The sequence below is a fragment of the Plasmodium cynomolgi genome, chromosome 6, assembly GCF_000321355.1.
Source record: "Plasmodium cynomolgi strain B DNA, chromosome 6, whole genome shotgun sequence".
NCBI classification, from domain to species: domain Eukaryota; phylum Apicomplexa; class Aconoidasida; order Haemosporida; family Plasmodiidae; genus Plasmodium; species Plasmodium cynomolgi.
In genome coordinates, this window is record NC_020399.1 from 965,851 (window position 1) to 978,699 (window position 12,849).

Consider the following 12,849-nt stretch of genomic DNA (forward strand, 5'->3'; position numbering starts at 1 on the left):
TTATTCCGCTATACCATTCGGATATTTTTCTAAGGAACATACTTAACTTAACAATAATGATAAATTCTTTATTATTATTGTGTAGCTAATTTTTACTTCTCAAAATGTTTCATGAAATTATTTCGATTTAGCTGTTCGAATGTGCAAGATATTTTTATAATTTTTTTTGAATCAATACTATTTTGAAAAAAATTATAAAGGTATTTTTGCTCCCTTTCGCGAATTAGCTATAAATCTAGAGGGAAAAAATATATAAATAAATAAAACAACAATATTTATAGCTAATTTTTCTTTTGTGAAAGCTTAAAATGTTTCGGAAGAAATATAAAGGGTTACATATACTGTCGAAACATGAGAAAAAGGAAAATTCATCAAAAAATTCTGTAACTGCTGATATTGAAACGTTCAGAAAATGTGAGGGTAAAGGTGCACTAAATAAATGGTTTTTGTTCCCTAAAATTTTTATTGTTGCACTTTTAATATGGAATCTACAGTACCCTAGTAGTAGTGTAAGACAAGAATAGCATTTTCCTTCTTCTGCGCTCGTCTGTTTGGGTGTTTCTCCCGTTTTTGCATTTATTGAGCAGATTTTGTGTATGTAAAATGGGGCGTTATGGAATAAGCCAGTGAATATTGCACCTGTGTGTATATATTTATGTATTTTTACACTTGATCAATGTGCCCCCATTTTTTTTTTTTAGTTGCACCTCTGATGAATCGTGCGATTGGAGTAATGGCCTGCGGAAGAACCCTCCCAGCAGTGGTCATCGAATGTTAGCAGAAACTGAGTACATTGAGAGAATCAACCATGGTGATAATCCTGCCGTGGGTTTCTCTCGTAAGCAATACCTCCGGGAAAGTAATATAAAATCCAGGTTCAGCAAATTAGCAACGAAATTAAATGGTGAGGAGGAAAGAAAGAGTGATAAAATGAACTCAAATCACAGCACAGTGAAGGCAAAGTTTAAGAACCACTTTCTAAAAAGGGAAAAGAGAACAAATCGAATGAATAGAAAGGAAAATACCAACATTTATGATAATGTTCAGGACATTTATGACGTATATAATTATATTAATAATAACTTGAATTCCTACCAGGAAAACGAGCTTTTTATTTTCCATAAAAATAATGCAGATGTGGAAAGGACGGGAAAGGATAAAAATGGAAACGTTAGTAGTGAACTACGCGAAAATTACGATGAGCAGGAGGAAGAAAATGAACCTGATAATTATGATCCCAACGAAAAGGATGATTTAGGTAAGGATGAGGAGGGCGATCAAGACGGCAAGGGGGAAGATAAGAAAGGGGGCAAAGAAGAAGGTAAGGAGGGAGACCAGGGAGGAGATGCGGGAAAAGAAGACAACAGGGAAGAAGATAAGGGGGAAGGAGATAAGGGGGAAGGAAATAAGGAGGAAGGAGATAAGGGGGAAGAAGATAAGGGGGAAGATGATAAGGACGGCAAGGACGATAAAGATAAGGGTAAAAAGGATAAAGATGATGATGACGACAAGGATGATGACGAAGAAGATGAGGACGATGAAAAAAAAAAAGCAAAAGCAGAAGAAGAATTCGCAGAAAAAAACTCGGTAAAATATGGATGTCCATTTATGGGTGATAATACAGGAAAGGAAGGATGTCCGATTAAGGAAGACTGCATAGAAAAGGGTGACTCTACAGTAAAATATGAATGTCAATCCAAAGATCAGGATGCAGAAAAAGACGAGTGCGCCAAAACAGGCAAGTGTTCAAAAAAGTATGGATGCCCTTTTAAAGAGCAGAATAAGGAAAATGAAGGATATCCATGTAAAGGTGAGGGTGCAGAAAAAGAGGATTCTGTCGAATTCGAAAGATGTCCATTTACTGGTATATGTTTAAAAAAGTATGGATGTCAATCCAAAGATCAGGATGCAGAAAAAGGGGACTGTACAGAGAAAGCAGAATGCCCATATAAGGGTCAGGGTTCCGTGAAAGGGGAATGCCCATATAAGGGTCAGGGTGCCGTGAAAGGGGAATGCCCATATAAGGATCAGGGTGCCATGAAAGGGGAATGCCCATATAAGGATCAGGGTGCCATGAAAGGGAAATGCCCATATAAGGACCAGGGTGCCATGAAAGGGGAATGCCCATATAAGGACCAGGGTGCCGTGAAAGGGGAATGCTCATTTAAGGGTCAAGGTGAAAAGAAATCTTCTTGTCCATTTAAAGACCAGTATAAGGAAAACAAGGACTGTGTAGAAAAAGAGGGTTTCCAGGAAAACAAAAAATGCCCATTTACAGGTGAATGTATGAAAAAATATGGATGCCCATATAAAGATCAGGGCATGGGAAAAAAAGAGTGACCCTTTATAGGAGGGTATGGAAAAAAGGATGACAAGTTCGCTAAGGGTGAAAAAATAGAAATGGAGGGAAATATATTAAAAGAAGGAGACGGAGTTTTTTCGGACACAGAAATAAGCTTGGTTGAAGAAATATTAAAAAAAGGCGATGATTTAACGGAAAAATTAGCTTAGTGAAGATGAACTTTTTAATAATGAAGAGATTGTGAATAAATTAGTAACGTTAGACGCAATGCTGATGAATCAAGAGCTGTCAAACGAAATGGAACCACAAGCAGGATTAGAAGTGCTAATGCAAAAGTTAGAAGAGGAAAAAAAGGATATGGGAATAACAAATGCAGTGGAAATATTCGATAAGGAAGAAGAAATTCAAGACAGCAACACCCCAGAGAAGAAAGTACTGAGAGAAGAAATTACGAAACTAGTTCAAGAGGCAAAAGAATCAATAGAAAAAATAATTAAAAAGAAAATCAACAATGAAACTAAGGTTGAATCTGAAATGCCGAAAGAAGAGGACTTAGATGTAGGAAAAGACGAAATGAAACACAAAGGAGTAACAGAAGAGAAGAAGGCGCTAGAAAAGAAAGAAACGGAAGAAGAAATGTTGGCAGTAGAACCAAAAGAAGGGGAAAGCGAAATGTTGGCAATCGAACCAAAGGAAACAGAGGAAGAAGCAAAGAAACCAGAAGACATTGTTATCCATGGTAAGGATGATTCGTTACAAAATCCAACAAAAAAAGATTATGCGGAAAAACCTTTCCCAAAGGAGAAATATTATGCAGAAACCTTCAAAAGTCTAAGGGGAAAATCAAACAGGCTCAAAATAAATCTAAAAGGAAGTTAATGGTACAATAAACCTGTAAGGAATGATTTAGAACAAAATATATTTGCTGCTAAAACGCTAAAAGAAGAGGAAGACAAAAAGGCAGAAGAAGATGCTAAAAGTGGCGCACAAGCTAAAAGAAGTGCAAATGTTAAAAAGGATGCCGAGGCTAAAACGACTGAAGGTGCTAAGCCAGCTGCCGACCTGAAAAAAAATTCAAAGGATAATACAAACAATAAGGGTGGTAAACCCAAAACAACTTGTGATGCTAAAAAAGGTTCAGGAAAGCTACCTAAAAAATTAAAAAAAAAAAAAAAAAAAATTAGATTAAGAACATTTCAAGGCATTTAGAATACTATCGACATGAACTTCATATCCATAGTTAGAACAATTGTATGTCTACCAAATGGTTTGCATATGATAATATATTATATCGTCTGACAAAGATACTTTAATGGAACTTTGTTTTTCTCTTTATAATGTATTATATATACCGTGGTAGCGTAATAATGGAATATGAATGTGCGTTTTAATGGATACGTTTTTTTCATTAATGAATGAAAGAATGGAAGAATGATAAAATGGATGAATTCATTGAGGAAAAAAAGTACAATCCTAGATGATTTTTTACCTAAAGGAACAATTCACTTAAAGCGGTTTACCTTATATGCTAGATATTTTTTTCTTATAGGAATTAGGATAATTTAGGGAAAGAATATATTCACTTAAAACATCTATGACATTAGCCAATTTTTATTTCATTAACGCGTTTTATTTTGTGTACATCTGATTATTATTTTTTAACGCAATTGTGTTGTTCCACTGGTTGTACACGTTGTTTTCATTTTATATATTTTTTACTTGTATTAACGATGCGCAGTTTTTGTCTATAGGCTCTTATCATTTTTTTAATTTGTGTACATATATATATATATATATATATACATGTGCTGATAGCACACGTTACATGTTGCATGATCCCATTAATGTCTAGTGTTTAAATTCAGTTACACTAAATTATCGGTAATAGCATATAATTAAAATTTAAAGAAATGCAAAGGAATGTCCTGTTTTTATTTTTATTCCCCATGACTGTTGAACGCTTGTATCACGCTTTAAATTGAAATGCATGTTAATTAAAGAACAGAACTTTTATATTTTGTTATTTACAAGTTAAGAAATTAAATATGTAAAATGAAGCAAAGTAAAATGGCTAAATCGAATGCACACACTTTGTAGAATGTAGTTTGCTGCATTTTCTTCATTTCCTTCAAGTTATTTATGTTAATGTGTGCAAAAGGGGCGTGCAGGGTTAGCCAAAACTCTGTAATTATTTGGAAAATTTTATAGATCGTTCTTTGCAAGTTAGATGTGTGGAAGGAACGACCTACAACGTTGTGTAAAAAAACATAAAAGGACAAAAACGGTCTAAAATAGAAAAATTTTGCCTTGTCGTAATTAACCATTGCACGAACAGTGTGTTGTGCAAAATTAAAGTAAGGATGTGCACCTGTATCAGGTTAAATGGTCTATAGAGTGTCGATACATTTTAATATCCTTCTAAGGGTAATATTTTTCGGAAGCCATTTCCTTTTTCCTAAGTATTTTAATCAAAATGACGACATTTAAAAGTACCATTATTTGTTACAATAAGATATTTTTTCACACAAAAAGAGATCACAAGAAAGCACATTTTTTATATTTAATGTTTTTGAGTATTTTTTTCCAATTTTCACTATTTTGTAGTTCTAAGTTTTAGCGTATAGCATCGAAGTTGAGCAGATGAATTTCCATAAAAATGCAGGATAAAAAAATTGTAAAAAAATTTGTGTTAATATTGTGTAATGATGAAGAAGGAACTTGTTAAATAATTTTTCATTCTTATAATTTGGACAAACAGAAGAGGACACAAAAAAATGTGTTTTTTTCCTTTCAGTGTACTGCTAGTCCTGAGTTGTAACTTGCGTATATTATTACAAATTGCGTCCCCTAGCAAGTTGCCTTTATAAGTAATAAACAGTTTATGCCCTCGCATTCCTTCAATTAAGTTCAAATTAATAATCCATAATTACAAAATTAAGAGTTTTGCGCGATAGCTTATATTAGCATGTGTCGTGTTAATAACGTTAGGGCGTTCTTGGGAAATGCAAAACTGAAATTCTGCGTCATCCAAGACATTGATTTAATCCCAATTTAATTCTGTTCAATCCCCGTTCGGTATCGATTCACTTTTTTAATCACGATAACAGTCAGCAGCGAAATAACCAATGGAATGTATCCTTTCCTTTTATTATTATTTATTTTTTTTTTTTAAAATGAAAATTGTCGACCAAAATGTAGAATCTTAACAAAGAAACATAATTTATGACTTACATATTTGGAATGACCACTTCAGTATTATACTGATGCTTAGCAACAATTTTTGCGATTAAGAAATAATACCTTACCTGTATGCAAACGCTTTTAATTTTTTTTGCTTAAAAATATAAAATATAGATGNACTTATAATTATTTATAACTACAACTAATTGCGAAGACATGCAACCGCTTTTATATTTTAAAAATGGCAACTTATTGGAAAAGAATAATTCTAGGGTATTTAGCATTAGCTTTTACCAAATTGTTACAAAAAAAAAAAAAAATCGTAAAAGCATAGATTTAGTCTGAAAATAGAAATAATTCTTTTAAAAAGTATATTAAACTAGTATAATGTAATAAACGCGAAATTGTAATATATGGTTTTTAAATTGTTCGATGTAGAACATATATATTTTTTTTCCACCCTTCATTTGAAGTATGTTTATTTAACATTTTTAATTACAACTCAATCTAATTTAATCGTACCAATTTTTTTTGGCGACTATGTATACATATATTTATACATTATGAAAAGTTGTACAAAATGACATGTTAGAACATTTCAGTTGTTCCCAATAAAGTAGTACATTTTTCTAAGGGGAAAAAAATAATCATTTGAAAATTTTAGCTTTTAAATGTAATATTTTTGCTTATTATATTTTATTGGGAATTGCCAATCAGGTATGAAATAAATACAATAGAAGGAGGCATGTAAAATGATCGTTGCTAAATTCTTTAAAAAAAATGTGGTATTAATTTTAGCTCTTTACCGAAGAACAAAAATACGTCGATCAGACGTTACTTGTTTTATTCCTGTAAAATAAACCTCTCCTAATCATTAATAATATAAAAATACATATGTTCATTTTCGTTTTTTACTCGGACAACATTGAACATTTTTGGTCCTTTTTGTATTAAAATTTAAATTTGCATTTGTATGACTCTTCTCCATCCGAGTTGCTTACGTACGATTTCGCATGAAGGGGTTATAATCAATGTATAATGCGTACCGAGGAGCGACATATATATGGACATGTATTTTTGTACATATAGCAAGCATGGGAGAGCTAAAAAATCACCATACTAAGTTGCCATGTTGCATTAAAAATATCAGTGTATGCGCGCGTCTTTCCGGATCGCGTATGCTTTAACTAAATTATTTAACTTTTTATGATCTCGAAAAAAAAAAAAATCCTACAATACTTAGATTAAATATGGATCAGAAAAAAAAAAATTACTAAAGCACCAAGTATGTTGCATATAAAAACACGACACTGTATCGTAGAATAGAATTATTTTTTTATTCGTCTGGCATAAATTAAATCGTCTTATCGTAATTAAATGATATTTTTATTTTCTTAATAAAATTAAAGAATTTTGGTAAATACTTTGAGCAGAAAGAATTCGTTCATTATGAGTAGACGAAATTATTTATTCTGTTCAACTAGGATTTTTATAAAAGGTTGATTAGATTTTATTAAAGACAAAAAAATAATTAAGGACGAGGACTTATGATAACTCCACCATGAAGAAGGGTTGTTTTGATGGACACTACCCCACAGATAAGAAGCGCACTATCACGAACAAATTTATAACAGTGAATAAATGTGAAAAGATAGAAGACACAAAAAAGTTATTCCCATATGCTGTTAAAGTTCTCATTTTTACCCTTTTACTATGGACATGGGAACACTTTAATAAGGTGAGCGATCTGATAATATAACTTCCAGGAACTTTTTTTTTACTTATATCTTTACTGTTTTTATGAAAGTTCATATTAAAGAAGAAATTTTATTATTATATGGACATAAATGTGTTCTTTTTTAAACGATAAAAAATTTGACTTTTTTTTTTTTTTTTCGTATAGTCTGCCACATATAGAACATCACTGGGAAACAAAGATGTAGGGGGAAAAGAATCAAGCATGAAGGGTGCCAGGTGTCTAAAGGAAACTGAAAGTTTATTTTCGGATTATTATGCATGCACAGAAAAAAGCGGAACATCTTATTTTCCCCTAAATAGCAGTGACAATATTGATAAAAGTGATTATTCTTTTTCAAGGCTATCTGAAGGAAAAACCAAGGATTACTACGAAATGACGGAGTCTGATTCATCACATTCAAGTTTATCATACTTGTCATCCCTAAGCGAATTTTTGCACAACGATAATTATGAAGATCCATTAAAATATAATGGAATTAAATTATCTAATTATAAACAAAAAAAACACAATTGCGGTATAGTTAGTAAAAGAATAAGGCAAATATTGAACTTTTTAAGTAAAATGGATCAACGCATTGAAAAGAAACTCGAAAATATGATGAAGAGGAATGTAGAAAATGCTCGTACTATGCGTGGAAAGATGAGTAGAAAGACAAGAGTAAAAATTTTTTTAACAGAAATATATATATGTTCACCAGGAATAATAGGTATTATGCTCTCATTAATATGTCTGCTGATAAGAGAACCTGTAGGTTGTATCGTAATAACTCTTTTTATCCTATTTTACATCATCATAAAAATTGTCAAGATCAATATAACTCATAAAGCTTATCAAAATTTTTACAAGTAAAAGCATATTTCGGATGAGTAACATGCCGCAAAGCAAAATGCAGCAAATATTGTCTCTGCAAGTCTTTCAGTGCTAGAGAACTTAGCTTCCTTCTGGCAATTGTACATCGTATAAATATAGGTATGCATGGGTAAGAAAATGATATACTCCCACGGTGTGCATATAATATATGGAACATTTAATGATATGTAAATTAAATTTCGCAAAGTTGTGCACATCCTGATAAGGATGTTGCATTTATCTTTTATTTTAGCAGCGCAATTTTCCATATCGTTATCTAAACTATATTATTTTATGTTCTTTCTTTTTTTTTTTTTTTTATGAAGTACCTTTTTATACATATACTTACAGGAGTATGTGTTAACAACTACCTTTTTTAATTCACTTATGAAACAAGTACGATAGCTGTACTTACCTTCATGTGAATAATACATTTGTCATTTGTACAAAATACAACTATTTCGTTATTTTCTAAATATAAACACTTTTGTTCCTCAAAAAATTAACTGTTTATATGCTTCCTTTTTTGAAGATAACAATTGATTGTCTATCATTCCTATATTTTAAGTCTTTCCATTTTTTTTATTTTATTTGATTCTTCTCCCCCTTTTTATAAAGAAAAAGTCTTATATAGTGAATGCTCCACTAAGAAGACGTTATTTAAAATTTGTCATGCCACAACATTTGATGCAGAGAGATTGTTATACTCTTTTTACCTTTTCTACCGATGAGGGGGGGGGAAAAAAAAAAGAAAAGAAATTCTCTAATGTATACTGATATATTGAAAATCCTATGTTCGAAGTAAAACTTTGATAAATTTCACGAAACGAATAAGCTTCCGATTGGTGGATCGCACTGATGTTAAATGCAGCAAAGATTTTTTCAACGAGGCAGAGAGGGTTGCAAAGCGTACCCCTTTAACCACGTAATGAGTGCACTATATAAATGTAGTAATAATAGAGAGCGCGCTCCGTTATATATGGGTACGCAAATGCACTTATGTATATATAATATACACATATATATGCATGTGCTTTTGTGTGCCCTCCCCACATGTACTTGACAGGAGTACCACATTGGGTCACCTCTAAATGAAACCTAGCAAGCAAATATCCCTTTCAACATTGTCCAAATTACAAATTCGTTTTTTCATATTTTAATGGAAAATATAAAAAAATGATTAGTTTGCACTTTGTGGGATATATAAATTTTTTCCTCTTTTTAAAGTGTTCGTTTATAAAAAAATCATATACTAAGGAGTGAGCGTATTGAGAGTCGCTCCTAACGAGTTGTGGAACGCAACAAACCGAATTAAATGTGTGCGATTTTAAAAAGGGGGAGAAGGATACTGGTGCTGCAATGGAGAAGGGGTTATAGATGATCACTTATTTCTGCGGAGGTCCGTAGAACGATTTAATTTCAAAATTTTAAGTGCCATAGGGATAAAAAATTGGAAAATTCTAATTGAAGGATCGCCAAAGAATGAACAATATAACAAATGTTGAAAACGTATTCATTAATAAGGTCATATGAAAACGGAGGATGAACCGCTTTTATTCGATGTATGCTCAATAGAAGGTATGACTTCTTTTGGGGTAGTGGTGACACTTATTGTGTAATTTCACAAACAAGTTTGGAAATTTTGATAAAATGAAAGTGTATAAATATAGATCAAAAAAATGAGGTTAGTATATGATATTATGTACGCGAGGAAGAAAAAAAAAAAAAAATCCTTCAGGAATTTTTTTTTCAATGTATCTAATCTTTTGGTAATAATGCCCAAGATTTAATATTGTGAATAACCCCGTTTGAAGCAGATGCATAATCGTGGAAAATTAAATTAATTTCATTTTCATGCTAGGAAATAATTTATATCATTAATGCGTACATATGTATATGTATGGTGTATTTGTTTATGTTTTGAACATACATCTCCCCCCCTTGGAGCAACGTAAACGAAATGGAAATTGTGTAAATTTTGAATGAAAAACTTTCTTAATGCGCAGTTGTAACCAAGTTTTTTTAATTCTTAGTGATATTCTAAAAGGTAGCATATTAACCTATTTTTATAAACTAATTTTATTAAATCTAAAATCTCAAAAAAAAAAAAAAAAATGATAATGGTACAAATCTTACAACGCATAAAAAAAAAATTTTATTTTGCTACTTTTTGTGCGAATGTTATTTCCCTCTCCCTATGCTGTCACTCTGCTTAAATCCTTCTTTAATTTATTTATTTTGTAAAATTTGGATTGCCGCTGAAACCATTTGATTGCTTACAAATAGATTAAATTAACATTTTATTATATAAATAATTATATTTTTGCTTTATTGTAAAAAATTTTTTGTAAGATTCTTTCGCTATTTCTACCCCTAATTTGCTGCTTCACTGTTAAAATAATCAATTTTCTAGGCTTTTATAAAAAAAAAAAAAAAAAAAACAAATTGAGTTGTAATGAAGAAATGTATATATAGAGCCTTTTTTCCATATACACTTTATTTCCTTTGCTGTTTATGAGCCTATTAGTAATTGAAAAACAGGGCAGTAATTGTTTTTCATTTAACATATTTAAAAGGGAAACAGAACTCATATTTTACCTTTTATTGGTGAAAATTTGTAATTGTTCCATTTTACGTCACATGGGTATGTTGTTTTTGATAGTTCATTTCCTGCTGTGTTCTGTGCATGGGGTGATATGCCTAGTTACATAAACGAACCACTTGTTATATAAATCAATTATATATTTAGGCAATATGTACACTATATATATATGCATGGATGTAAATGTCGTTTCCGGTGACGCTTGCTATATATGTGGCAATGCATGTTATGTTCGACCACGCAACTTTATGAAGAGCAGCGGTTAGTAAAGGAATCCTTACCTAATTAATGGATTTTTTTTTAAATATAAAGTTCGTTTTTTTTTTGGATTCACAATATATATTTTTTTTTATTTTAACTGTAATGTTTGTTTTATAATTACATTCACGAATATCTTTTAGTGTTTGATATGTATTGTGATATATATGTGAGCTTTACATATATAGAACATACATATATGTAAGGATATATTCATGCACGTATATGTATATATGTATATGTACATATCCATTTATACTTAGCGTACATTTTTGTTAATATGTTTTTTATTAACAAAACACAATGAAATATGTGATCCAATTAATCACATATATGTTTTTAACATATATTAAATTAATATGCCTGAACAATGTTATTAGGCTAATTGTGTTTGTAGTGTGTTTATTTAGTAAACATTTAGCAAAAGATATTTTTAAAAATATTTGTTTCTCCCCACACAGCAACAATATTTATGTTCATTAATAATGAACCATAGATATTGCTAATTTGATCAAATAATAAATAATTATGAAGAAATTTGATTCAAATTATAGCAGATTTGTTAATTTAATATACACTGTAAGCACATAGTTAAAAGATTTTTCATTAAAGCCTTAGCAACTTTTACGAAATGTCACCTCTCGCCCAAATCAACGGGATTCCTATTTTTTACTGAAATTTTTATCTTTACTGTTTTATTATGGATATTCTACTACTTCAGCAGTGTAAGAAAAACAAATGATATTCCTTACGAGTGTGTTTGTTTTTTTTTTGTTTTTTTTGTACACCAACTTTTTGATCCCCGCTCGTGTTTTGCACCTCTTTTGGGAGCTTTTTGTTTTCCGTGTGTTTTTCGTTATTTCATTTTTATCCCCCCAATTTTTTTTTTCTAGCGAAATTTATTCTCTCCACCATTTAATTTATACTCTTGTACACGTTTTGATTTCGTGTTCTAATATTTTCAGTCCGTTGCCACTGTTGAAATATGGAGTACAAAGGAAAATCACATCTGTGAATGGCTAATTTGGAAGCCTAGTAGACTGCTAAGTAAAGAAGAAATTGTAATTAAGGAAAATCATGGACACTCGAAAAAAAATATTGCCGATTTGTTAGAGTTAGACGAAGTGACCATTGAAGAACATTATGAATCATTAATGTCCGAAGGTTTCAACAAGAATAGCATTAAATGGAAAATATTTGGGAATCACACACCTCAAGTGGAAAAAATTACGAACCAAATAAATAAAACGATTGATTTAGAATTAATCCGTGCCTTAAAATCAGATTCTTATTATCAGGGAAATTATTTGGTTTCTGTAAAAGAATCAAAAATTGAGCGGATAAAATCGTTCTTTTGTAAGTATAAAATATTTTCACCCCACGTCGTTCTCTTTTTGGGCGTAATTTTGTCTTCATCGTTGAAAGAACCCGTTTCTGCTGTTTTGTTAGTCATTCTGCTGTTCATATTAATAATATATTTTTTCATGAAAATACGAAAATGCACCTACATTATGGAGATTAACAGAAAATCAAGGAACAATTATGTTGGTTTTATGGACTATTAGGTTGTCACCTCTCTGAAGAATACCCATAGAAGGATTATAATCCTTGCAAATCTTTACATTTAATACAATATTTGGAATACACTTAACACCTCATATATTTATGAAAAAATATATGTGTGTGTACATGTATATTTTCGCTCTTTTTATATATGAGGCATGAAATTTTAATCTTTTATTTTTTAAAAACCTTTTCAATCCGATTGTGAGCGTTGTTACAGAGTTTAAACTCTTGCTTTTGTGTTTTAATGAACAAAGCAAATTGTTAAGTTTGTTTAATTGTCACAAATGAAGCGTATTTTTAAGAAATCGTTGTTTTATTTTATTACACCATATC

General features: G+C 30.9%; 2 protein-coding genes across 2 annotated transcripts; both read left to right on the forward strand.

Moving 5' to 3' along the window:
- Nucleotides 1-308: 308 nt before the first annotated feature.
- Nucleotides 309-2,340, forward strand: PCYB_063210 (erythrocyte binding protein; the record flags this gene model as incomplete). The annotated part of the gene is made up of 2 exons (XM_004221488.1): nt 309-493; nt 702-2,340. The coding sequence occupies 2 exons, from the start codon at nt 309-311 to the stop codon at nt 2,338-2,340; spliced, it is 1,824 nt and encodes a 607-aa protein (XP_004221536.1).
- Nucleotides 2,341-11,478: 9,138 nt separating this feature from the next.
- Nucleotides 11,479-12,515, forward strand: PCYB_063220 (hypothetical protein; the record flags this gene model as incomplete). Its single annotated transcript, XM_004221489.1, has 2 exons — nt 11,479-11,529; nt 11,916-12,515. The coding sequence occupies 2 exons, from the start codon at nt 11,479-11,481 to the stop codon at nt 12,513-12,515; spliced, it is 651 nt and encodes a 216-aa protein (XP_004221537.1).
- Nucleotides 12,516-12,849: the final 334 nt, after the last annotated feature.